The sequence below is a fragment of the Vipera ursinii genome, assembly GCF_947247035.1.
Source record: "Vipera ursinii genome assembly, chromosome: 2".
Taxonomy (NCBI): Eukaryota; Metazoa; Chordata; class Lepidosauria; order Squamata; family Viperidae; genus Vipera; species Vipera ursinii.
Genome location: NC_139513.1, coordinates 232,968,723 through 232,996,469, shown reverse-complemented (window position 1 = coordinate 232,996,469; position 27,747 = coordinate 232,968,723). Strand labels below are relative to the sequence as shown.

At 42.8% G+C, this 27,747-nt stretch overlaps 1 protein-coding gene across 1 annotated transcript; it reads left to right on the top strand.

Annotated features, from left to right (window-relative positions):
- The first annotated feature begins 215 nt into the window (after positions 1-215).
- Positions 216-24,375, top strand: LOC310636637 (fructose-1,6-bisphosphatase isozyme 2). The gene is made up of 7 exons (XM_083356613.1): positions 216-463; positions 5,490-5,652; positions 7,777-7,869; positions 10,807-10,947; positions 12,513-12,650; positions 21,939-22,058; positions 23,592-24,375. Exons 1-7 carry the CDS (start codon positions 291-293, stop codon positions 23,784-23,786), a joined length of 1,023 nt encoding a protein of 340 aa, XP_083212739.1. The 5' UTR covers positions 216-290; the 3' UTR covers positions 23,787-24,375.
- Positions 24,376-27,747: the final 3,372 nt, after the last annotated feature.

The window sequence follows — 27,747 nt, the reverse complement described above, 5'->3', positions numbered from 1 at the left end:
TCACAATTAGTTACCTCTAGTTAATTGTGCATTTACTTCAAAAGGGTAATTTGTTCAGCTGGGTAGACATTGCATTCTTGCTGCTTTGAAGATCCAGAGGAATTGTGCAGCAGGTCTATTTTGAGCATTCAGGTCACATGGGTTCAGGAATCTTTTACTAATCCATGCTTGGTGTGCCACCAGCTGCTTCTCCTTAAAAATAAAACTACCGGCAAACAGCAGGAATCAGGAGGGGAAGAGAAAAACTAATAGATTCTAACCAAGAAAACCGGTCCAGCTTTCCAGCCAACATGTCGGATCAAAGCCCCTTTGAAACAGATATGATAACCCTGAACCGATATGTCATGGAGAAAGGACGACGGGTGAAAGGGGCAACAGGAGAACTGACCCAGCTTTTGAACTCAACGCTCACTGCCATCAAGGCCATCTCATCAGCAGTCCGAAAAGCAGGTCTTGCACATATGTGAGTAGCATAGAGAAAGGGAGATGTGGATCTGTATTAGAATGTCTCGGATGAGATCTGGGGAAGGAGGTCTATTTCGTATAATACATTGAACAAAATCATTGAGATAAGAGTTCACCGTGGCTGCAATGAAAGAAAAACAGCTATGATGGCTAACGTATGCTGAGTTATAGAAGCCTCTCTAAACTCACTATTGATTTTGGTTTGATATAAACAGATTTTGATCAAATTCGGGTACCTCTGCTCCATTAATATTATAATTTCAAGGAGAGAACAAAGGTTTCAGAAGATAGCAAAACCTAATACCAGGATCTGAGCTGTAGACTGATAATGTACTAGCATGTAGTATGCATTCATTTTAATATTAGTAATATAATTCAGCAAACCAAACAGTAATGTTAACCCAGGAATAATCGGATTTGCCTCTGTGCTATTTCTGTGACTGAGAGGTTCAAACAAAATGGTCCATAAGCATGTCAGCGTAATGATCAGGCCAGCTAACCTGTTTCTAATGTGATAGGAAATGCATTCAGAGAAGGATTCAGAATTGTGCCAAGTGGCAAATTAACAGGTTTGATGTCATTGCCAAATCTCGATTGTCTTCCAGAAACCTGATGGCATATTTTTATAATTTCATATGAACATGAATGAGTTAATCAGAGAATAAGTTGCCAAAATGCAATCTTGTGCTTCCTAGCCCAATGACTCAGGGCAACTGATTTTCTTGATTTTTTTTTCTTATAAGGTTACAAAGAGGGCTTTGGCCTTGAAGGAAGAAATCAAATAGCAGAAACCCTTTTGTTCCCATGCCAGCCTTTGAGATTGACTCTTATAAAAGTCAGAAATGCTATCCAGAAAATGGAAAAAGGACTAGGATTGGTCATGGGGAAGGGCTATATTTGGTTCCGAAGATCTTAAGCCTTTTCTATTAGAGAGGAACTGCAGTTATCCTTTCACTGCTTGCAAAGGGATGTAATTAAGTGGAGAGAGAGACAGAGAGACAGAGAGACAGAGAGAGACAGAGACAGAGAGATATTTCCTCATAAGCTCATTAATGTGCATTGAATCAGTAGAAACATATAATGTTAGTTGTTATTATGTATTATTTTATTGTATTTATTATTCTACTGAGCTTGCATGTTGTGAACCATCCAGAGATGTATGATTGAGGCAGTACAAACATTGGTTAAATAACTCGCTAAATTCTGCTGCTCTGATCATGAAGCTTTATTCTGCCTTATTACTGAGTCTTGTAGTGTAGCTACAATTTCTTGTGACAATTGAAGGGCAGCATTTCATGGAGTGCCCTGGCTTCATTTCTCTTCTTTAACATATGATGGAATGCGACTAGACAAGAATAAATGGTACCTAGATTACAGACCTTAGTCACCTTTCATGTTGCCCAAGGGACAAGTTGTCAGTGCAAAGAGGCTATTTCTGAATTCAGGTCTGCCAGTCTTCTAGAAGATGGATAAACTTGCGTGGAAAAAATAGACCAGCTGACAGGATGATGGGGCAGAGGAGAAACTTGGCTGAAATAGAAAGGGGCTCACAGAGCTGATCAAAATTCTCTCTCATTTCATCCTGGATCCATTTAGTGCCTTCCAGCAGAGTTGACCATGGAAACGGACCCTATCACAGTATTACAATGATTGGTATTTTACAGAATCAGTTCTGGACATTTAACACTGAAGATGTCAATAAGATTGTGCTAAATAAAACATGGAGGATACAAAGGCAGACTCATATATTAAGGAAGTGGTTTGCAACACTTTAAAGCACATTCCTCCTATATATGCCTTATTTCATGATTGCTGTGGTAAAAAGATTCAATAAACTGAATATTATCCTTGGTCTCCAATTAACCTCTGGAAATGCCTGGGAGCACATCCACATCCTCAGTGCTTGCAAAAGGCCATCAGTATGGTCCTTCTACATGGCCAATGGAAAAAGACTGTGAGAGGTACAATCCACATCATGAGATGTGGCCCTTGGGCTCAGTTGGGCCTTTTGCTAACATACCTGGTGCCCAGCTGTGTAGCAATGGCCCTGCCTGAGCTGCTTGACACCCTCTCAGGGTTGACGGTGGAGTTTCCCAGACTTATAGTTCTGGGCGACTTCAACCTGCCTTCCCTGGGAGAGTCATCAGAGTTAGCTCAGGAGTTCATGGCTTCCATGACGGCCATGGACCTGACCCAAATAATTCAGGGCCCGACTCATGGGGCGGGTCACACTCTTGACCTGATTTTTCTATCTGGTCAATGGTTGGATGATCTGGGAGGGGGCTTGCCAACTATTGTCCCCCTGTCATGGTCCGATCATTATCTCTTGCGGCTGGTCTTCCGCTGTGCCACCCCCCGCCGCTGGGCTGTGGAACCGACCAGGTGGTTCCGTCCCAGGCGCCTAATGGACCCAGAACAGTTCCAGATGGTGCTTGGGTCTTTACCTAGCTCCCTCACTCACAGCCCGGTCGATGCCTTGGTGGATGCCTGGGAAAGGGCAGCCACCGAGGCACTCGACCGTGTTGTACCCTTGCGACCCCAGACCAGGCACAGATCCTGTTGGGCCCCATGGTTTTCTGTGGAGCTCCGGGAGATGAAGCGTCGGAGACGGGGGTCTAGAGAGCGGTTGGAGATCCACCCGGTCTGAATCTGACCGATTGCGACTAAGAGCCTTTACAAGGTCTTATCTCGCTGCAATGAGGACGGCAAAGTCTAATTACTTTGCGTCCGCAGATAATCGCCCAGCCGCCCTGTTTAGGGTGACTCGCTCTCTCCTTAATCGGGAGATGAGGGAGGATCCCTTACAGGGACGGGCTGAGGAGTTTAGTCATCATCTGGTGGACAAAATCGCTCAGATCCGGACCGGTTTGAATCTGACTGGGCAAAGTCAAGCATGGAGGAATCAAGCGGTCTTGAGCATGTTATCTGGACTGAGTTCGATCCTGTTTCCCCCGATAACGTGGACAGGATCATGAGAAGGTTGAGCTCCACCACTTGCTTACTGGACCTGTGCCCCTCCTGGCTGGTTTATGCGGCTCGGGAGGAGACACGAGGCTGGTTCCAGGCAGTAATATCTGCTTCTTTGAAGGAGGGTATCTTCCCTGCTGCCTTGAAGGAGGCGATGGTGAGACCCCTCCTCAAGAAGCCTGCCCTGGACCCGGCTGTTTTAAATAACTACCGTCCGGTCTCCAACCTCCGCTTTTTGGCGAAGGTTGTTGAGAGTGTGGTGGTGCATCAGCTTCCTCTGTTCCTGGAGGAAACTGATTATCTTGACCTGTACCAATCAGGTTTCAGGCGCGGGTACAGCACGGAGACGGCATTGGTCGCACTGGTGAATGATCTTTGGCGGGCTCGGGACAGGGGATGTTCCTCTGTCCTAGTCCTTTTAGATCTCTCAGCGGCTTTCGATACCATCGACCATGGTATCCTACTGCGGCATCTCAGGGGGTTGGGAGTGGGAGGCACTGTTTTGTGGTGGTTCTCCTCCTACCTCCTGGCCCGCTCGCAGTCGGTGTTGACGGGAGGCAGTGGCGTAGCGTGGGGGGTGCAGGGGGGGCCGGCCGCACCAGGCACAACATCTGGGGGGGGCGCATTAGATGCATTTTACTTTAATTACATCAGTATTTTCATAACAAACAATACATGTGCTTAGGGGGTAAGGGTTTCTTTAACTAATCTAGTGGAAGAGACTCGAGTGCTAAAATCCACGGGTTAGGGGGCGCAAATTACTTGCCTTGCCCCGGGTGCTGACAATCCACGCTATGCCACTGACAGGAGGGCAGAGGTCCGCCCCGAGATCTCTCGTTTGTGGAGTCCCTCAGGGGTCGGTCCTCTCTCCCCTCCTGTTCAACATCTACATGAAACCGCTGGGCGAGCTCATTCATGGTTTCGGGGTGGGGTATCATCAGTACGCTGATGATACCCAACTTTTTCTTTCCACCCTGAACCAACCCAGTGATGCACTCGACGGGATGTCCCATTGCCTGGAGGCGGTCCGGTTTTGGATGGGGAGAAACAGGCTTCATCTAAATCCTGCCAAGACTGAGTAGCTGTGCATACCGGCATCTTGGGTTAACCAGGTTGTTCCATCACTAACGATGGGGGGTGAGGTGTTACCCCCCATTGATAGGGCTCACAACTTGGGCGTCCTCTTGGATTCATGGCTCAATTTCGAAGACCATATAGGAGCCATGACCAGGGGGGCTTTTGCCCAGCTTCATCTGGTGCGCCAGTTGCGGCCCTATCTGGACCGAGATGCCCTACGCACAGTCACCCATGTGCTCGTGGCCTCCTGGCTAGACTACTGCAACGCTCTCTACATGGGGCTGCCCTTGAGGACCACGTGGAGGCTTCAACTGGTGCAGAATGCAGCCGCGCGAGTTGTTATGGGAGTTTCCCGATACTCCCGTGTAACACCTCTTCTCCGTGAGCTGCATTGGCTTCCGGTTGCCCTCCAGGTGAGATTCAAGGTGCTCTATTCAAGGTGAGATTCAAGGTGCTCTAAATGGCTTGGGTCCGGATTATCTAAGGGAACACCTGTTGCCGGCATCAACTTCCCATCGTCCTGTGTGCTCTCACACAGAGGACCTTCTCAGGGTGCCGGCGGTTAAGGAGTGCCGGCGGGTGATCCCCAGGGGGAGGGCATTCTCTGTGAGCGTGCCTGCCCTTTGGAATGATTTACCTGTGGAACTTCGGACCACCCCCAATCTGCGTTCATTTCGCCGGGACCTGAAAACCTATTTTTTGATCTATCAGACCTGGACTGAAGGGGTTTTAGCTTTTAATATTGTTTTAATTGTTGGGCTTAATTAATTTAATCTATTTTAATTTTATAGTATTTTTATATTGTATTTTATGTTGCCCTGTAAACCGCCCTGAGTCCTTCGGAAATAGGGCGGTATAAAAATTAAATTAAATAAAATAAATAAATAAATAAATAAAAATATGAAGAACATCCATTTGCTTTTCTTAACTTCGCTCTTTTTCATGTTAGTAATAACCTTGTGGGGTTTTTCCCTCCATAGGTATGGAATAGCAGGAAGCATGAACGTGACTGGGGATGAGCAGAAAAAACTGGATGTGTTGTCCAATTCTCTGGTTATCAACATGCTCCAGTCCTCGTACAGCACTTGCGTCCTGGTCTCTGAGGAGAATAAAGAAGCAATAATCACTCCAAAAGAAAAGAGGGTCAGTATGTGGTCTAATTAAGGGGGAAGAGAGTGATCCCTCATTTAGCAGCAGGGGGCGCAATTGAATCGTGGTAGGAAAAAATAGATTTTTCCAAGGGCCTCCAAAGAAAAATGTTAGACTGCTCTGAAGCTGAAAATGTCTGGGGGCAGAGTTGACAATCTACAGTTCCAGAACTGAATGTTGCTTCATGCAACATGCAACAGATAACACTGCTCCCAAGCTTCCAAAACTGAATTAAGACTGAACTGCTTAAGCTGAAGGAGAAGTTAGTCTGAAAGAAAAACTTTCTCATATCCATATCGAACTAAAATGTAGGACAGCATCCAAACATCGGGGGTGAGCCTGGGGTTGCTAACCCAAAGCTAAATTGCCAATATGATCTGAGCTGATCCCAATCTCTTGGAGTCACCTGTCCATATCTGCAACTGGATGATCAGTGAAGCATGCCAGATTGAATCCATGACAAAAAACCATGTCAAGATAAGAACATAGAACATAATAGGGTCAGAAGAAACCTTAGAGGACTTCTAGCCTAGCCACCTGCTCAAACAAGATGTCCTATACTCTTCCAGACACATGGCTGTCCAGTCTCTTCTTGAAAACCTCCAGTGTTGGAGCACCCACAACTTCTGAAAGCAAGCTATTCCGCCGATTAACTATTCTCACTGTCAGGAAATTTTTTCTTAGGTCTTTCTTTAATGATCTTCCACACAGTTACTTCTTGTCCTGCCCTCAGGTGCTTTGGAGAGTAGGTCCACCCTATTCTTCTTGGTGACAGTCCCTAAGGATAAACATTCCTTTAATAACAGAATAGCTAAGGATAGTTGGAGGTTGCCTCTCTTGTTGACTAGGGAAAATGACATTGTGATGACACAGAATAACAAAGAATGCAGGATTTAGGTACGTGTAAGGAAATGCCTGAGCCTTATTTTGTACTGTGATAGGCAGGATACTTGCACTGGGCCACCCTACAATTAAATGCACACCACGTTCTACCAGCAAATAAGCAGTGAACTATTATTTTACTTGGAAAGACGTAGAGAAATAAAATAGTTTTCCATTAATTGAATGAGAACTGGTTAAAAACCCCACCCCCCACGCCCACCCTGGGCAGGATAGATTTTCCTATCTGACAGTTACATATACTTTTGCACATATTTTGTGCACAATTCACTTGGAAGGGGAGCAGGAGATTTGAAAATATGAAGTCTCAGACTTTTTGTCAAAAGAAGAAAAAAATGAATTTATTGATTTATGAATTGAAGATTTAAAAAGATGTGGATTAAATGTGGAGGTGAATAAGAATGTTCAAAATAAGGTCAGAAGTAATTTTTATTTTTTTAATTTTAGTTTCCTTTTCTTGCATTTTTCTGGTTTTTTTGGGGGGGGTTGTTCGTTTCTTTTGGTTTGTCTTTTCACATATCTTACATGAAAGTTCTCAATAAATATAAATGAAAACATGGAATCTCTTCCCTGAGATTCTAGTTCAGCCTTGAAAGGTACCTGACATAATTTCCAAAATGAACCATGGAGAGAAATAAATACATTACCTTGTATCCAAGGTTGGCTTTGCATTACCAGTACTTACTGTACATAATCTCTCTGGTGAAAGTCAGGTGCTTGATTTCATTGATACCCTATTGCAGTTCCCAGTTTCCCTGAAAAATTGGATCAGGAAGCCGCCAAGCTTCCTGAAATAATATTTGATACCGCAGTTGAAGAACTGCAGGAAAAAAAAATATCTTTAGCTTCTGGCAATTTACCAGAAACAGCCAGACAAGAACTGTTTTATTTCCCTATCACATTTTCTTGTTCTCTCTCTCTCTCTCTCTCTCTCTCTCTCTCTCTCTCTCTCTCTCTCTCTCTCTCTCTCCGTGTTACAGTACAAGTTGTACTATATAAAAGTAGTACAATACCGATTGCAGGCAGCTGGTATTGTACCATATAATAGTCTACTTTTCATCATCCCTCTGATGTAAAAATGCACTTTTGGACTGTTCTTCTGCGTAAAGCAGATTTCTCAGAACTTCTAACTTTCTAAATTAGCTTTTACTAAACTGTGAATGAATAATGTATCTGCTAATATCTGTTTTAAGACTGCTTTTGTTTCTCCTCTTTCAGGGTAAATATGTGGTGTGCTTTGATCCACTAGATGGCTCTTCCAATATAGACTGTTTAGCCTCAATAGGAACAATATTTGCAATTTATAAGAAGGTAAGCAGCTGAAAAGAAGTGGAATAGTCAATAGTAATATCCAAAAAATGCAGAACAAATATCTTGTAAAATCGCATTTTATTAATGCCATTTATAGATTGCCAGAAAAAAACATTCACTTTACGGAATTTTCCCTCAAACTGATAGTCGTCAAAGTTGTTGAATTTGTGCGATACCAGGTTGAAGAACTCCTTGGTGAAACAAGTCTAGGAAACAACTCTGGATCTAATATACGTTCAACCAACCCTATAAAATCTGGTGTTGCTGGCATTAGTTCCTCACATTCTCAGGCAGAGAGGTGAACTGGAGTTATGGTGGTTGATCCTCTTATCTTCTTTATATAAGACATCTTATATTCTCACCGCTGAGCCACATTTCTTCAATCAATTATACTCTGTGACCCCCAAGACAGCTAAAGTAACAAACTTGAAATGGCAGTCAGGTTCTTCCATGTTTTCTTGCTTTTAAATAATACAGGTATTCCTTGACTTACAGCAGTTCAGTTAGTGACTGTTTGAAGTTACAACAGCACTGAAAAAAGTGACATGACCATTTTTCACACTTATGACCGTTGCAGCAACTGATGCATATCGTCCCAGGGTCACGTGATCCCTTTTGCGAACTTCTGACAAGCCAAGTCAATGGGGAAGCCAGATTCACTTAACAGCCTTGTTACTAACTTAACTGCGGTGATTCACTTAACAACTGTGGCAAGAAAGTTTGTGAAATGGAGCAACTGTGTCAGATTAGCAGCAGGTATTTTGGGCTCAGTTGTGACTGTAAGTTGAGGACCGCCAGTGTCTGCAAAAGGCACCTGTGATCGTCAAAGTAATTCTATAGATGCAAATTGCATATGAAAGAGATTATAAATACCTCATCAATTAATGGTTGCAAAGTATTGGAAGTAAAAATCCATTTTTGGTTGGCACCTTCCAAGGTGGCCTAAAGTGTTTTGTTGTATGTCGCTTCAGGAGCTTCTCACTTAAATGTGCTAGTAAAGTTCCCCCCCCCCCCAAAAAAAAGACTCTTTGAGATCTGTAATGGAGTGTCCCAAGAAATTGAAGTGTTCTGATTGTCTATGCATGTGCATGCCTCTGAGTCTGTATTGGTTCGTAATTACTGCCTGGACATTTCCCACAGTTTTCTTCCTAAGATTTCGGAAGTAGTTCGTTATTGCCTGTTTCCTAAGGCTGAGAGTGATTGGCTCAAACTCACCCAGCTGACTAAAACTCCTTCTCTCTAGCCTGATGCCTTAACCCAGACATGTCAAACACAAGGCCCGGGGGCCGGATCCGGCCCGCGAAGTGGTTTCGTGTGGCCCCTGAAGCCATCCTGGAAACAGTGAGGGAATGGCCCCCGCTGCCTTGGCCCTGGCCCAGGGACCCTCCTTCTGCCCAGAGACCCCCAGATCTGTCCCACTACTGCCCAGGGCCCCATAGGCACCTTTGATGCCAATTATGTAGAGCTGGCCACGCCCACCCAGTAGGCCATACGCGCTCCAGCCACACCCACCCAGTAGGCCGCGCCCACCCAGGCCATACCCACCCGGCCCCCCGAGGGCAACTACAATGCTGATGCGGCCCTCAATGAAATTGAGTTTGACACCCCTGCCTTAACCACTACACCCAACTGGCTTTGATATTACTTTGTCTTAATTGTGTGTCCTGATGTGACCAGCATGGGCTGTAGTTTATTAATAATTGATTGGAGTGTGTTGAACTATGAGCTGTAAAGTGACAAACAGTTGTAATCCTTGTTGTAATCCTCCCTGGAACTTGATCTGGATCTATTGATTTGTATATGGATCTTGTTGGATGGATCGTCAGTCTTCTGACTGCTGTCATTTGAGCATCTCAACCTCTGAGTGGGTCAGGATAAATGAAATAATGATATAATGTACAGTTTGCCTATAGATTATTGATTGGCGTTGAAACAAGCAATACTAACATGGGAAACAGGCTCTGCTGTGGAACACTTTAGGATGCTCCATCCTGTGTATATTAAAACCAGATTGCTCTTCCCTTATCCATACATTAGGGAAAAGAAAAAAACCTAGAAGGCAATATATGTGATATTGCACATATTATATAGTTTAACATCAAATCCCAGGAATATGTTCCAATCCTTTGGTAGAGAGATATAGCCCAGCATTTCTAGTAAAAGATCAGATTATACCTAAAAGTTATCTGATCAATTTAGGGCAGAGTCCTGATTTGCTAAGCCTTTTGCACTAATTATCTGGAATAATGATTAAATAACCATCTAGCATCACATACTCTTTAACCTTTTGCAGTTGTGTTCTTCAGGCTGTTCTGAATGTCTGAAATTGTTCCAGATTGAGTGTGGTTTCTGGCAATCTGTGCATATTATAACCTGCACTTTGTTATGAAACCAATCTTAAATTGCCAGAGAAAATTTCAGTATATTCCTATCAAGCCCCAATAAGGTTTGAACTCACAGAGTGTGCACCTTTGACCTAAAAAGATTTGTTTCAGAGGACATTTTCCATTGATGGCTAGCTGTTATTAAACGTGAGCTTATTATTAGCCATTTGCAAATAGACTTAACACAGGCATTGAGTCTCACAGTGACATTTGGAATACGTAAAGAGACAATGCTAAAGTACTCAGTGTTTCATTTGATGATTCCTGATATTGAAGATTGATTATTAACATGGGCAAGTTACTTCAGTTTATGACTAAACCTACAGCTGGTATATCTTTACTGTTAATGTTCTTATTTGTAATTTGGCAGTATTTGTAGTTCTATTATATTTACTGTAAAAGCCTCTTCAAGTCTCAGTATATCAGACATACTGTAGTTCCAATCATTAAGAGAAAGTCCTATCCATACATTTTAAGTTTCTTTCCTCCAAATTAAATTTCGAAATAGCAAATTATATGGACAGTGCTTATACTGCATTTTTTCCCCTTTTAGACCTCTGAAGATGAGCCTTCTGAAAAAGACGCCTTACAACCTGGACGCAACATTGTCGCTGCAGGCTATGCTCTATATGGCAGTGCAACGCTGGTTGCCCTTTCAACAGGGCAAGGAGTGGACTGCTTTATGTTGGATCCGGTATGATACAAATACTAAGCAGAAGTATGCTTTGGTTGCTGTTTCATATCCCATAGGGAAACCTACAGAACTGTGGTGGTGGAGAGATAAGGTGTTTATAATATAGAGCAGTGCCCCCACAACCTTTTGGGCACCAGGGACCAGTTCTGTGGAGAATGTTTTTTCCATGGACTGGAGGGGGCATGATTTCACGTGCTGTCTGCATCCCACAGATGGTGGTTTGCTTGTTTGTGCGGCCCAGTTTCTGACATGCTGTGGCCTGGTGCAGGTACACAGACCGGGGGTTGGGAAGCCCTGATATATAGGCCATTCTGAATGGGAGCAAAGCTTCCTGAACTGGTTTTTGGCAGTATAACATCATTATATTGCCATGGTGGCAAAATGATTGCTTATGAATTTGCATGTACAAATCATTTGGATGAGTCATGAAATACATTTCTGGGTCTGGTCCTCAAAAACTACAGAACAGCTGATATGTTTTTTTACAAGGCTTCTCCAAAGTCAGAACAGAAAAGTGACTGCATGCTACCTTAGCTTTCAAAGCAGTGAAACCAAGAGGAGTTTCGTCAAATGAGCGAACAACATTAGCTGCCATTAAAAAGAGTTTGAGAAACATTATGTGGTAATAGCAGCTGATAAAAGGTTTCAAACATATTTCATCAAGCAAGGGAACACTGAACTGGTGATTTAGGAAGTGAAAGCTGCTTTATTATCTGCCACATAAAAATGTGGCCAGATTTTAATTGTTAAGCAGATTGCGCAAAAACTGAATTATTTTCTAATTTGCTCACAATTTTGCTAGGAGAAAAAACAACAACAGAACTCTCACTAGAATAGTGTTTCCTGCTGATGCTAAACTGGAAGCACATTAGTTTTAACTTGACGTAAAAAAAACTTTACTGACTAGTCTGAAATTTTAGCTTGAGTCTGCACTGCTTTAGTCGCTTTCATTTCTAGTGGTGATCCCTGTCTTTTTTTATATCACTGTTGGAATATATTATCAGGAGAAGTCAAAACGTAGACTGAGATGTATTGGTCAGCTTCTGGTTACCAATCTTCTCCTCAGAAGATTGGTAAAGGTTTCTAAATCCCAGAATTATCAAAACTTCAAAAGCCTTTCCTCCCATTTATTACATTATTGAAAAATAATGCTTAGAGAAGGAGAATCCCCAAACTGGTTTTTTTGTAATGAATGTGCCTTTGGATATCCTTATCCTTAATTCTTAGTTTAATGGTCCATCCTACTATTTTAAATCCTGGGCACCAGCTGATGGACTATACAGGGTCTTCCACTATAGAACAAAGTAGACGGTGCAGACCTGAAATCTATTCACAAAATCTCTAAGATGCTTATGACTCTATGCAAAGACAATTAAAACTGCAGAGATTTCTTAGAATTGATTATCACTAAGTTCAATTATTTTTATTCCTTTAAAAGTGGATAAAATTGAGTTTTGCCTGATTGCTTGAAGGAATGGGAAATTTTTACAGTAATAATTCATTAAGATGGTGTGTGAATTAATAGTATATGAATAAGCTCCTTTATTTATTTCTTCTGTTTGTAGGCTCTTGGTGAATTCATTTTGGTGGAAAAAGATGTGAAAATCAAGAAGAAAGGAAAAATCTATAGTCTTAATGAAGGTTATGCAAAGTATTTTGATCCTGCTGTGACTGAGTATTTACAAAAGAAAAAATTTCCTGAGGTAATTTATCATTTGTCTGCTATTAATCACAACTAGTAGTATTTGGTGTATACATATTTAATATAGTTTAGCTTCATATCTCTCACCGAGAATTTTCATTACAGTTGCATTAATGCATTCAAGGAGAAAAGGTGTTGTCTAAATAGTAGACCATTTGTTTTATAAATGGATTGAATCTCATTTTATGGCTTCCACAATAGGTACCTGTTTCCCATTTCAAAATAACCAAAAATACTTTTGCTAGGTAATTAGAAAAGCCTACTAAGGCCAGAGGGAAAAAAATAGAAAAAAGGGAGTTTAAGGACTGCGTGTGCCCTGGGACATTAGGTTGTTCTAGCTTCTGACAACCTAGCAGTTCGAAAGCACGTAAAAATGCAAGTAGAAAAATAGGGACCACTCCGGTGGGAAGGTAACAGCGTTCCGTGCGCCTTTGGCGTCTAGTCATGCTGGCCACATGACCACGGAGACGTCCTTGGACAAGCGCTGGCTCTTCGGCTTTGAAACAGAGATGAGCACCGGCCCCTAGAGTCGGAAATGACTAGCACACATGTGCGGGGGAACCTTTACCTTTACTTTTTAACCTGCTTTAGAGAAAGAACACAAAGACAGTAATATGTAGATGGATTTATTTACCCTACATGGGAACCAATCCTTTGATGTTTCCTATTCCAAATTCATGAATAGGATGCTGTATAATATGGTAAATTTGGATTCTGAACCATACTTCTGTAATTGTGTTTTTAAGGTTTAAGTTTCCTTCCTTAGTACTTTTCCAAGTGACTTTAATAGACTGAAATAAAATTAGTCTTGAAGGTGAAGGCTTGTTCTCTGAGCTTGTGGGTTGGTTTCCAAATTTTTCGTTACCAGGCTAGGTAATATCTTCAGCCAAGTTTAGTGGGCCCCCTAAACTCCACTGAAGATGTTACCTCGCCTAATAATGAAATGTTCAGAAATCAATCCACAAGTTCGGAGGACGAACCTTCACCCTCATCCTATACCCGAGCTACAGATATTCACCACTATTGCAAAATTAATCTTACAAAGATATACATGGTTTAAATCAGCAGCAGATGGTTTTTGTGTGCTTCTCTCAACTGCAAGAGCAACTCACCTCATGATTCATTTTTCAGCCAAATAAGAAACCTTCAGAAAAATGTATTTTTTTCCTGTGGCTTTAGTTGGCCAGGCATATTTGTCTGATTCAGAACTTGACCTATAAACTTGAATTTTGCTTGTGAAATTTATCACAAAAGAATCAGAAACAAAAACCAGGAAATGATTTCACTGTATTATAAAGTATCTGGATTTTGGTGACTTTGCCTTTGTTTATACCTGTTTCATAATCACCTGTATATTTAGTGCAGTTCATGGGCAGGAATTCCATGAAACCAGCAGGTTTGACTTTGTTCAGTTTACTGTAGTTCAGGATGACATTATTTCACATTTTCACATATACATATATTTGACTGAAACCAGGGCAGTGGGGAAAGAGAAACAGACAGGGACTTAACCTTATTGTGCCTTTTCCACAGCGACTCCAATTTAGACTGAATCATCTGGTTTACTTACTTTCTTTTACACAACTGTACAATATTTTTATATTTTTTTTTACAAAATTGAACAGACAGATCTGTAAATCTTAGACAGTCACTGCAAAGAGGGCTGTGATCCTAATCATAGTGTTGATTAAATAGCGTATTGCAGTTGGTTGTGGTTTGTTTCATTGGATTTTTTTGGATAGGTACTTAAATGATCTCTCTGTGACTGGCATCCCTTAGTTCATTCTTTCTCAGCCTTTGCACCCATGATTGTAGAATCAACACCCAAAAATTCCAGTCAGCGATGGCCATTGATGAGAATTTTGAGGCGTGGAATAGAGAGAAGGCTGAAAAAAGTCATAGAAGGCTGATTTTGTGTAAGAATATGCTGTATTTTTCTTCTCTGATAAGGTGATTAGCTATCTAGGGTAGAAAACAATGGGCATGTAATCTTTGTGTAGATTAGCTAAAACCACTGTACTTGTTCTTTAGGGTATTAACCAGTAGAATTGCAGTGTTATCTCTCCACAAAACTCACTGTGCATTGGATAAAAAGCATGTAGGTAGCTTTTGCCACCATTGTGTTGTAAGTATGATTGTAGAAAGATTGGTAGGAAATGAGATTACGATCTTATTTACTCTATAATCTTCAACTTCGCTGTACTTCTTACATCACTGTCAACTGTAATGATCAGATAAACATTGCTATTAAGTTCTTAAGAAGGGAGAACTGAATTCTCCCCCTAGATCAGCCAGATAGCTGGCTGTGGAATTCTGGGAGCTGAAGTCCACAAGTCTTAAAGTTGTCAAGGTTGCAGACCCCTGACCTAAATCAGACTTTACGGCAATTATGGCAACTTTACAACCTGTGGACAACTCCCAGAATTCCTGCGCCAGCCCTAGATATTTTATAGCTTTTGAAAGTCCCACCCATGCAAATTGCTCCATGGGTTGCTTGCTGCATCTTTCTTGTGTAAAATTGTTTAAAGGAAAAGGAAACTTAAGCTTAAGCCACTGATTTGAAGCCAAAGCTATCACGTTATTTTAAAGAAATACAATTGAATCAAGGAATAACTTTGAAAGCTGTCTGTTGAATTGATTTTCAAACCATCTTTTTGGAGGAAAAAAAAGATATCACTTTTATTCCACTTGCTGAAAGAAACCGCAAGACATAAAAATGATCTTTGCTGATATTATAGAAGAAATTGACTTTTTCCCCCAGTAGATCCTAGTTCCCATCCCAAACACTTAAGGCCATTTTCAACAGGTGGCTTGAATGATAATTGTGTTACATATGAGATTGATTGTTGCTAATACAGGTAGTCCTCAACTTATGAGCACAATTGAGCCCAACATTTCTGTTGCTAAGTGAAAAGTTTGTTAAGTGAATTTTGCCCCATTTTACAACCTTTCTTGCCACAGTTGTTAAATGAATTGCTCCAGTTATTAAGTTAGTGACACAGTTGTTAAGTGAATCTGGCTTCCCTGTTGACTTTGCTTATCAGGAAGTTGCAAAAGGGGATCACATGAACTCAGGACACTGCATCCGTCATAACTATGAGTCAGTTGCCAAGAATCTGAATTTTGTTTACGTGAGTCTGGGGATGCTGCAACGGTCATAAGTGTGAAAAACTGTCATAAGTCACTTTTTTCAGTGCCTTTGTAACTTTAAACGGTCACTGAATGAATTGTTGTAAGTTGAGGACTACCCGTATTGGGTTATATGAGATTGAGTGTTGCTATGTTGCTTCTTTGGGGGCATGGAATGGGGTTTAAAATTTGTTTGGGCATATACTGTATGTGAAGATGGAAAAGGAGATGAAATATATCTCTGTTTTTCCACACATTGTAGAATCATCTGTTTTGAATGATGTGGTGGGAACTTCCTTGAATACAGGTGCAAGACTACAAAGCATAAATGAAAATTAATATAATACTCTGAAATGTCTGCATGATGAGGAGTTGCTCTTTAAAAATGAGCAGACCGGAATGGAACCAACTGGCTTACTCAGAACTCAGGTTCTGTCTATAAATTTTGACTTTTGTTTGAGAGAATAGAATAGAATAGAATAGAATAGAATAGAATAGAATAGAATAGAATAGAATAGAATAGAATAGAATAGAATAGAATAGAATAGAAGCTGAAAGGGATATTGGAGGTCTTCTAGTCCAGCCCCTGCTCAAGCAGGAGAACCTACACCATCTCAGACAAGTGACTTAAAAACCTCCAGTGATGCAGCACCCACGATTTCTGAAAGCAAAAGCTGTTCCACTGGTCAATTGTCCTCACCCTCAGGAAGTTTCTCCTTAATTCCAGGTTGCTTCTCTCTTTGGTCAGCTTCCAACCATTGTTTCTTGTCCTTCCCTCTGGTGCTTTGGAGAATAATTTGATGCCCTCGTCTTTGTGGCAGCCCCTCAAATACTGGAATACTGCTATCATGTCTCCCCTATTTCTTCTTTTCTTTAGATTAGCCAAACCCAAGTCCTACAGCCATTCTTTGTATGTTTTAGTCTCCAGGCCTTTAGTCTCTAGAGCATTTAGGCAATCTCAAATGGTAGAATTCTATCTTTCCAAGTGTCCAAGCTATTCCTGGAAAGGAAAAATGAATCATTCCAAACCATCAATCATTATCTGTTTCTTTTGTAATGTGAAAGGGAAATCTATGAGTTGTTCACTTGGAGTGGTGAAAGTGGCTTGGAATGTAACAAAATAGGAACGGAAAATTGCAGTGGAAATTCAGAAGGGCAATAGAGCAGCACTTCCCTATTTGTACTCTTGTCCACTCTCTATCTCATTCTAACTTAAATAAATCCACGGGATCCATAAGTGCAATAATTTAATGCATAATAATGACAACGACAACAACAACAACAATAATGATGATGATGATGATGATGAAGAAGAAGAAGTTGGAAGGGACATTGGAGTTCATCTATTTCAACCCCCTGCTCAAGCAGGAAACCCTATACCATTTCAGACAAATGACTGTCCAGTCTCTTCTTAAAAACTTCCAGTGTTGGAGTATTTACAGCTTCTGGAGGCAGGTTGTTCCACTGATTAATTGCTCTAACTCTCAGGAAATTTCTCCTTAGTTCTAGGTTGCTTCTCTGTTTGGTTAGTTTTCATCCTTTGCTTCTTGTCCTGCCTTCAGATGCTTTGGAGAATAGCTTGATTCCCTCTTCTTTGTGGCAGCCCCTGAGACATTGGAACACTGCCATCATGTCACCCCTCATCCTTCTCTTCATTAGACTAGACATACCCAATTCCAGCAACCGTTCCTTATATGTTTTAACCTCCAGTCTTTGTTGTTCTTCTCTGCACTCTTTCTCAGGGCTTGAAAACATTTAATACTATATAGTCTGTTTTGCCAGGGATATAATATTGCACTGGGTCAGAGATATTAGGGCAGTGGTGGCAAACCTTTTAGAGACCAAGTGCCCAAACTGCAACCGAAAACCCACTTATGGCTGGGCAGGGGTAGGGGCCGTCAACATAAATGTAACAAGAGGCCCCTGATTTTGTTTTTATCAAAAAATTTTACGGGGTTGGGGAGGGGGGTGGGTGATAGGGGTTGTTTGGCTTTGGGGGGCGGCCAATCAACCATAGTTCAGGCCAGACTTGGGTCTGACCGCGCGGGGGGAGAACGAGGGGTCGTTGTCTCCGGGGCTCATGAGCGGGTCGTGGGATTACCAATTCCCACGACGGGGAATGGCAGCAGGCGGATAGACAGGGGGCCATATCGTTACCGGGAGCGCCGTCTCCGCTATTTGCAAGCGGTGGGGCGCTCCGACCCTCTGCTTCTTTCCCGAGGTTCCGGGAGCGAGGATGTGCAGCCTCCTGAGCTCCGGCTGGTGTACCTGAACGCCAGGTCCGTGGTCAACAAAGCTCCCCTTATTAGGGATTTAGTTGAGGGTGAGCATGCGGACCTGGCTTGCATCACGGAGACTTGGTTGGGCCCAGAGGGTGGGGTCCCTTTGGTTGATCTTTGCCCACCAGGCTTCCGGGTGCTACACCAGCCTCGAGCTCAGGGTAGGGGTGGGGGAGTGGCGGTGATCGTTAGGGAGACCTTATGTCCGCGGGAGACCACCGTTCCTCAGATAGTCGGGTGTGAGTCTCTCTTTATGAGATTTGGCTCTGGGGCGCAGTTGGGCTTGCTGCTCGTGTACATTTCGCCTAGTCGCGTAGCGGCAGCCCTGCCCGAGCTGCTCGATGTCCTCTCAGGGTTGGTGGTTGAGTTCCCCAAACTTATAGTTTTGGGAGACGTCAACCTACCATCCCTGGGAGGTTCATCTGAGCTTGCTCGGGAGTTCATGGCTTCCATGACGGCCATGGACCTGACGCAGGTAATTTCTGAGCCAACTCATGAGGGAGGCCACACCCTTGACCTGATTTTCTTATCTGGACGATGGTTGGATGATCTTGGTGGGGGCTTTCCACTTACTATGCCCCTGTCATGGACCGATCATCACCTCCTGCGGCTGGTCTTCCATTTTGCCACCCCTCGCCGTGGAGGTACGGAGCCAACTAGATGGTACCGCCCCAGACGCCTAATGGATCCTGAGAGATTCCAAGCGGCGCTGGGGTCTCCACCTGCCTCCATTGCTCACAGCTCGGCAGATGCCTTAGTGGAAGCCTGGGAAAGGGCAGCCACTGAGGCACTCGACCGGGTTGTACCCTTGCGGCCCCTGACCCAGCGCAGATCCCAGCGAGCTCCATGGTTCTCCGCGGAGCTCCGGGAGATGAAGCGGCGGAAACGGGGCCTAGAGAGCTGCTGGAGGTCCAGCCGATCTGAACCCGACCGATTGCGGTTAAGAACCTACATTAGGTCTTATCTCGCTGCGATGAGGGAGGCGAGGTGTAATTACTTCTCCACCCTCATCGCGTCCGCAGACAATCGCCCGGCCGCCTTGTTTAGGGTGACTCGCTCCCTTCTTAATCAGGAGGTGAGGGAGGATCCCTTGCAGGGTCGTGCCGAGGAGTTTGGTCAACATCTGTCGGATAAAATCGCTCGGATTCGGACCGGTTTGGACTCCAGCTGGGCAGAGTCTGACGATCAGGACACGGGCGGTCTTGTCAATGTTATCTGGGAGGAGTTCGATTCTGTGACCCCTGATGAAGTGGACAGGATTATGGGGAAGCTGAGTTCCACCACATGCTTATTGGACCCGTGCCCTTCTTGGCTGGTTTACGCAGCTAGGGAGAGGACACGAGGCTGGCTCCAGGCGGTTATATCTGCTTCTTTGAGTGAGGGTTATTTCCCCACCGTCTTGAAGGAGGCGGTGGTGAGACCTCTCCTCAAGAAGCCTGCCTTGGACCCAGCTGTATTGAACAACTTCCGTCCAGTCTCCAACCTTCGCTTTCTTGCGAAGGTTGTTGAGAGTGTGGTGGCGCATCAGCTCCCTCTGGTCCTGGATGAAGCGGATTATCTGGACCCTTACCAATCGGGTTTCAGGCCCGGGCACAGCACGGAGACGGCATTGGTCGCTCTGGTGAATGATCTCTGGAGGGCTCGGGATAGGGGGTATTCCTCTGTCCTAGTCCTATTAGACCTCTCGGCGGCTTTTGATACCATCGACCATGGTATCCTGCTGCAGCGTCTCAGGGGATTGGGAGTGGGAGGCACGGTTTTTCAGTGGTTCTCCTCCTATCTCCTGGGACGCTCGCAGTCGGTGTTGGCAGGGGGGCAGAGGTCGACCCCTAGGACTCTCGCTTGTGGAGTTCCTCAGGGGTCGGTCCTCTCGCCTCTCCTGTTCAACATCTATATGAAGCCGCTGGGTGAGATCATTCGTGGTTTTGGAGTTGGGTATCATCAATATGCTGATGATACCCAACTTTTTATTTCGACCCCAAACCACCCCAGTGATGCCCTCGCTGTGATGTCCCGTTGCCTGGAGGCGGTTCGGGTCTGGATGGGGAGGAACAGACTTCAACTCAACCCTGACAAGACTGAGTGGCTGTACATTCCGGCTTCCCGAGACACCTGGGATGTTCCACCTCTTTCTATGGGGGGTGAGCTTTTACCCCCTGTGGATAGGGCTCGCAACTTGGGAGTCCTCCTAGATTCATGACTCACTTTGGAGGATCACATAGTGGCCGTGACTAGGGGGGCTTTTGCCCAGGTTCGCCTGGTGCGCCAGTTGCGGCCCTATCTGGATCGGGAGGCCTTGTGTACGGTCACTCATGCGCTCGTGACCTCTCGCCTAGACTACTGTAACGCTCTCTACATGGGACTTCCCTTGAAGACTACTCGGAGGCTCCAACTGGTACAGAATGTGGCCGCGAGAGTTGTCTTGGGAGTTTCCCGGTACTCCCATGTTACACCTTTGCTCCGTGAGCTGCATTGGTTGCCAGTTGTCTTCCGGGTAAGGTTCAAGGTTTTGGTTATGATCTTTAAGTCCCTACATGGCATGGGTCCGCGATACCTCGAGGACCACCTGCTGCCGGCGTCGACTCCCCTCCGCCCTGTGCGCGCCCACAGAGAGGGCCTCCTCAGGGTGCCTCCTGTCAAGGAATGTCGACTGGTGGCCCCCAGGGGGAGGGCCTTCTCTGTGGGTGCTCCGGCGTTATGGAATCAACTGCCGGTCGAGCTCCGGATGGCATCAGACCTCCGATCCTTCCGTCGCGGGTTGAAGACCCATTTATTTGAACTAGCGGGTCTGGCCTGATGGGGATACTTGGGTTTTTTATTGGTTTGTTTTAGTATTCTGGTTTTAACTTGGGCATTAATTTAATTATTTTTTAATGTTTGTATTGGTGTTTATATTTATGCCCTGTGAACCGCCCTGAGTCCCTTTGGGAGAAGGGCGGTATAAAAATCTCAATAAATTAAATTAAATTAAATTAAATTATTTATTGCTGGGTGCCAGGTGGGCGTGGCCCACTGGGTGGCTGTGGCTGTGGTGGTCATGGAAGATTTGGTGGGTGTGGCCAAGGTGGGTGTGGTCACCTCAATGTTGCTCATGGGGACACCTATGGGGGTGGGCAGGGTTCGGGGAGTTCCAGGAGGTCTCTGGCAGGTGGGCAGGAGACTCATCCTGTGGGGTGAGGTGAGGCAGAGTGGGGGTGCTATTGCCATGGGGCAAGGCAAGGGCTGGGGCAGCTGCTGCCTGACACCATTGGCCCCTGCACATAGAGGCCAGCGAGCACATGGGGGCCAATGGTGTCCGTCAGTAGCCACAGCCTGCCAGCCCCTCGACAAGTGTACTCTGTGGCTCCACAGGCCATCACCAGCAGTTCAAAGAAGCAGCCTCCAAGATGGATGGTTGGCCAACAGCAGAGGAGGTGATGCAGTGCGTCGTGCCTGAGAAAAGGAGAGCATGTGAGGCCAGGAGGGACAGGATGGGCGGGAGGGAAACCAGCCATGCCAGGATGCATTCAGCCATGTGGGACCTTGGCAAATTAGCAGGCGGCTGGTTGAAGAGGGACAGTTGCCATCTCCAGGGCATGGCGCGTGTGCCCACAGAGAGGACTCTGAGTGCCGCCTCTGGCACCCGTGCCATAGGTTCGCCACCACCGTATTAGGGTATGATATTTTGCCACATTTGGATTTCTGCCAGCCAAAAAATTGGATTGATATGAAACTTATTTCTCTGTCCAGAATTCCACGGATACAGGATTACTGGAATTACAGACTAGGTATTTCATTGTTTTTCTTCCCTCTGAATTATGCCTCAGATTAGGTTCGGGTTTGCACTAGGCAATGAGTATGAACAACTCCATTCTGATATAATCTGTATTTCTGCTTTACAGGAAGGAATATCTCCTTATGGGGCCAGATACGTAGGCTCCATGGTGGCTGATGTTCACCGTACCCTGGTGTATGGTGGGATATTTTTATATCCAGCTAACCAGAAAAGTCCCAAAGGAAAGGTAGGCTTTTAATTTAAATTGACTTATTATAAGAAAGTACAATTTTAATGAAAAAGGAGGACATTTTTGTTCCTTGGAAAATCAGGATTTAGAATTAGAGAATCAATTGACACAAGGAATCACAAGGAACCCATGAATGCAGTAAAAATTAAGAATAGGTATATAATAAAAATGCATATTATTATTTAGTAAATGTATATGCTGCCCAATTCCCAGCAACACTTATTATTTGGGGAAAAAAGCAATGTATCACAATATGCTATATATGTGAGTAAATGTGTTTAGGATTACTTTGCACAGTTATTAGAAAATTAATCATAGCACCACCAGCAAAGACTAATATGAAAACTATATGTCTTCATTGTTTAAATAATGGCATTTGGCTTGTGGCTTCAACCAGTCTTTGAGTCTGCTGCTGCAATTTTCTAAACCTTGACAAGGTCCTCATGAATTCAGGATTTCTCATTTTTAGTTACTGTAGAAGGTGATAATAATGTGAAATTCTCTGGAGAGAGTAAAAGTTGATTTTAAAAAGCAGAAGAAATAATTTGTTTTCTAACATGTTCATTAATAGGTTTTCTTAGTTAGTCCTGGAACATTTTAAACTATAAATTAGTGTTGTGCAGGTTTACAGGTCATTTTGAAAGCTACCTAGTGAAAAAAATCCAAGTATACAATGGTTGAACTACCGTGTTTCCCTGGAAATAAGACACACCCTGAAAATAAGCCCTAGCCTAATTTTTTGGGGTGGGCCTAATATAAGCCCTACCCCAAAAATAAGCCTGGGGGGATGGGCGTGGCTAGCACAAGAAGTGGCGAGCGTGCAAGGGCCGATGGTGTCCGGCAGTAGTCGCAGCCTGCTGGCCCCTTGGCGCAGTATGCAGGTAAGTTCGAGCACAAAGGCAGAGGCAGGGGGAGGCAGGCGATCTGGACATCCTGCATGGCTGCCTGGCTCACAGGAAGCTTGTAGGAGGCTTGCAGGCGGCACCGGCAGCAGGCAGAGGAAGAGGCACGGAGGAGGCAGGCAATCCCAGCGCAGCCGCGGGCAAGGTGCGAGACAGTGAGATGGAGTGGGCAGCACATCAGGATTGCTTGCCTCCCCCCCCATGCCTCTGCCTCCGCCTGCTGCCAATGTCGCCGCACAAGCCTCCCACAAGCAGGGCAGCACATCTGGATTGCCTTCCTCCCCAAAATCTTAGGTAGAATTTATTACCAGGGAATAGTAGGATTAGATCTGGACTTTCTGCATGTAGGACTGTTACAAAACTATTGTTCTTCCTGATCATGCTTACTCTTTGCTGCAGAAAATACAATTCGTGTTCCTATTGAAATGAATTGGAAAATTAATTTGCACTGCATTGTATTTATTAGTGTTGCGATTTAAAAAAAAACAGCAATGCAAGGTCTTCAAAACTGACAGTTGATATGAGTGTTTATAAGTTGCAAAACTGTTGTGATTAGATATAAATTCTTCAACTGCTTCTTAAATAGTTTCAACAAAAGAGACTAATTGGTTTTCCACTTCTATTCTAGCTGCGGCTCTTGTACGAATGCAACCCCATCGCTTTTATCATTGAACAGGCTGGAGGAATAGCTACCACAGGCACAGAGGCGGTGTTGGATGTAAAGCCAGAGTCTATTCATCAGAGAGTCCCTTTCATTGCCGGTTCTCCCGAGGATGTTCAAGAATACCTTGTCTTTGTACAGAAACACCAGAAAAGCAGCTAGTGCAGTGGTGAGATTCAGCCAGTTCACACCAGTTTGGCAGAACCGGTAGCTAATTTTTTATTGCCCAGGCCCAGAATGGACTTCCGGAAGCAGCATCCACACAGAGAACTGGTCATTCACATATTTGAATCCCACCGTTGAGCTAGTGGCCCTCTAAAGTGCCCCATCTATTTGCGTTTCTATTATGCTCCAAAAAAATATGAAGCTGCAAAGTGAAAGAAATGTCCAATCTGATGATCACAATAAGAAAGGCATTGTTCCCCTATTTTTTTAAAATCCTTCCTTTAAATAAAAATATCAAGTTGAACATTTTTTAAAGAAAAAACAAGAATAAAACAAGGATCTTTTTGAATGAATTGAGTACCATGTTTTCTGAGACAAGCTTTGCATGTGGAAGTTCACTCCTCATGCTTAGCATCAGGTCAGCTAAATAATCAACTCACTCATTGCCCTCTCTTGTGACCTCTGGGGTAATGGGTTTATCTCTCCATTTAGACTTGATCAAAACAATAAAAATATGGTTTTTTTTCCTAAATACAGTAGTACGTCGACTCTGTTGGGAATTTTGCATTGCCAGCCTGGCCTAAATCTGTGCAAATTAAAATGGTTTTTCATTATTTGTTTCTTGTTTTGTTTTTCACATATATTTTGCAAACCAAACATTTAAAAGTTGATTTTACCTTCAACCAGCTAACACAAATAACTCATATATCTTTAAAACTCTCCCAATTTGTTTTCCCCCCCAAAAATATGAAGGATTGATTGTTGTGCCTATATAGCAAGATGATTCTGGTACCTTGACAAAAATTTAAAGAGAGATTCCAGAGCAAGAGTCTAGTACTTAACTAAGGTTTACTGTTTCTATTCAGTTTGGACTTGTTTAGATCCTTGGATATGACCCTACTGCTGGATAATCATGTAACCACATCTAGAAGAACTATCTTATTCCATGGAAGATTTCCAAATGATTCATGTTGTTCCTATTTTATGTACATTTGGACCCTACAGTATATACACCTATAACAGATTTGTTTAACATGTCTGGTGCCCCCCCTCAAAATAATGATTTAGAATAAAAGAGTATCACTGCCTATATTTTTTACAATTAGAAAAATGCTCTTCTTAGTATTGACAGCTGAGATCAACACTTTCTGCATCTCACGAAATTGGCTTGAGTTCTCAGTAATTAATCACTGAGGATCTGTAAGAGTCCCTAGTTACCACAGCTGCTACATCGACTTTTATACAGAATTCTAAGCTGCCTGATCAAGTTGAAATCCCAAATCCTCTTCTTAATATTCTTTTAAAGCATAGAGATATAAAAACTATTTGGGTATGTGTGTTACTTTGTTTTTGCTTCATGAGCAAAAATTGGCTTCCTTTGGCACTTTTTTCTGCATATTGTATTTTTCCCTCCAATGCTCTTGAACTGAGAGAATGTCAGAGTGACTAGATTAGGGATGTCCAACCTTGGCAACTTTAAGACTTGTATACTTCAACTCCTAGAATTACCAGCTGAGGAATACTGGGAGTTGAAGTCCACAAATCTTAAGGTGGCCAAGGCTGGAGACCCCTAAACTAGATCATTCTACCAGCCCATTGAAAGTAAAAGCCATCCTAGTTTAAAGCCATATTATTGTACTACCTGATTCTCCTTTGAAGATATCCATCTAATTTCAAATGATGTTAAACCTTGTTCTTCAAATCTTGTTAATGTTCTTGATGGGTGATTATTATTGCACTTGAAATGATAACTTCTGTAAGATATTTCAATTTTTCAGTCATTGGTGGTTGCTTCTGATTTTAATGTGGACATTTTTTTCATTTTTCCAACCACATACACACAGTTGTTTACAAGATTTAAATTATGAGTTTATTGAAATAATTGAAATCAACAGGAGATAATGCAGTATAGTACAAGCAGTGCCAAGCATAACAACAGAAATTTCCCACTTACCCTTCTGAAACAAGCAGCTATAGCCATGCATACAGAAGAAATAGTAAATAGTAATGATCTTGCCTTAGATGAATCCTAGGATTAGTAAGTGTGGTTTCAAAAAATACTGTATATTGAATAATAGCTGGAAAAACAGCACAAAGTATGACAAGAGAACTTATCAACCAGTACCATGCCTGTTATGTATTCTATGATATCCTTGTCTTCTCAGTACTGCAGTACATGTAAGGGAAAAGATTGTGGCTTATTCTCTCAGTTCTATATATTTAATAGGTTAATAATAGGTTTTCCAATTAGGAGCATATTTGCAGCATATTTATTGCTGCATTGAGTCTATCACTATATGAATGTGAGGGGCTAATTGAGATCAAAGTATTTGTTTTCTCTGAGCAACTCCGTGTTCAAGGTTCACTGCCTTTTGAGTGCACATTTTTTAAAAGAAAGTAAATGTGTCCATTTTTTTAGTAATTATACATCCCTTCTTCTTGAGAAATAAATAGGAACAATAAAGAGGAACATTTATTTTAAGAAACCTCTGAGCTTGAATCTTGCTAGCAGACGTTTTGCTGGAAGAAATGCAATTTATACAAGACAGAGGGTCATCTAGGAACAAGGATTTAGGAGAAATTTACAATAATTCTATTCAATTTTATTACAGATGACTTGATTTGTTTGGTTTGAAAAATAGCCTCTATTCATTTCTGATTTCCCCCCCCCCCCATATCTTCCAGGGAAGTAAGTGAAATTGTCAGGACTGCTAATATGAGCATGCACATACTGTAACTAGAAACCCTCTTCATTACAGCTTTAGCGATATTACTCACTTGCATTTATCTTCTTAGAAAAAAATCTCACAATAACATACTTAATATCTTATGTTGACACCTTTGATTTATTTCATTTGTGGGCCAAGTCTCTATTCTGTTTTGATCTTCCATATTACATCCAGCCAGTAAACACTCAATTCTATCCAGTCACTCTGACTGTACCCCAAATTAAGGGATTAAAGGGTCAAAAAAGGGAGGGTTTTATCTGCTGTTTTTAAAGTTGTTTTTAAAGTTGTTAGACACCCAGAGTCACGGGCAAGATGATTTGAATAAGATACATGAATATTAAACCAGCCTGCCAATATCCATGGAGGAGGCAATTATAGCAGCAAAAATTCTTGACCAGATAGATCAATGAATATACCTGTAAAGAGGTTGTCCCTGGGCCACTTCTCTGCCAATTACTGTTTAACTTCCAACAGAAGTTTAGCACTAAGGGAAAGGTGCCAAGATATCCTTATTTACAGTCATGTGCTATTGTGTTTGAAAACAAAACATGGGGCAAGAGCCAGGATACTTTATTTTGAAATGCATTCTCAGCACATTTAACTTCATCCTCTCCCATTTCAAACTTGCCAGCCTTTAGAAGTGTTCCATTTCCTGTGTAGTCAAACCTTTGATGCTTCAGATCTTTACAGAAAACAATGTGCTTTCCTGTCACTGACATTCACGGGGGATGTTTTTTTGATAGTTTTGCCGATGTAAAAAGAATTGCTTGAAAAGCATTATGAGAAATTGGGTCTTGTCTTGCAGTAACTTGGCATTGTATACATAATTTAGACTGCAGTTTTCCAGCATGCTTTTTTTCAGAAGCAAGTCCTGCTTAGTTTAGTGTGACCAGTTTTTGAGTCAACAAGTTAGGGATCAGGTTGGCTTATTTCACAAGAACATAATGATCAACTTACTTTTCACCAGTCAAGGACAGTGGAAAAACCTTGTTTACCAAGCCATGTCCAGCAAAAACAAAGGTAAGCTTTTAAGAGTCACAAGGATTAAGTCCTGACCCAATCTAAGAAATCTACAGAAAGAGTTTGCAGGATTATTTGTTATGTCTACTGAATTTTCATACATCAGTTCTTCATACTTTCTCAGGATTCCAATGTTTTGTGTACCTATTTTATATATATAGTAGACAATGTATATACAGGTGAAACTTGAAAAATTAGAATATTGTGCA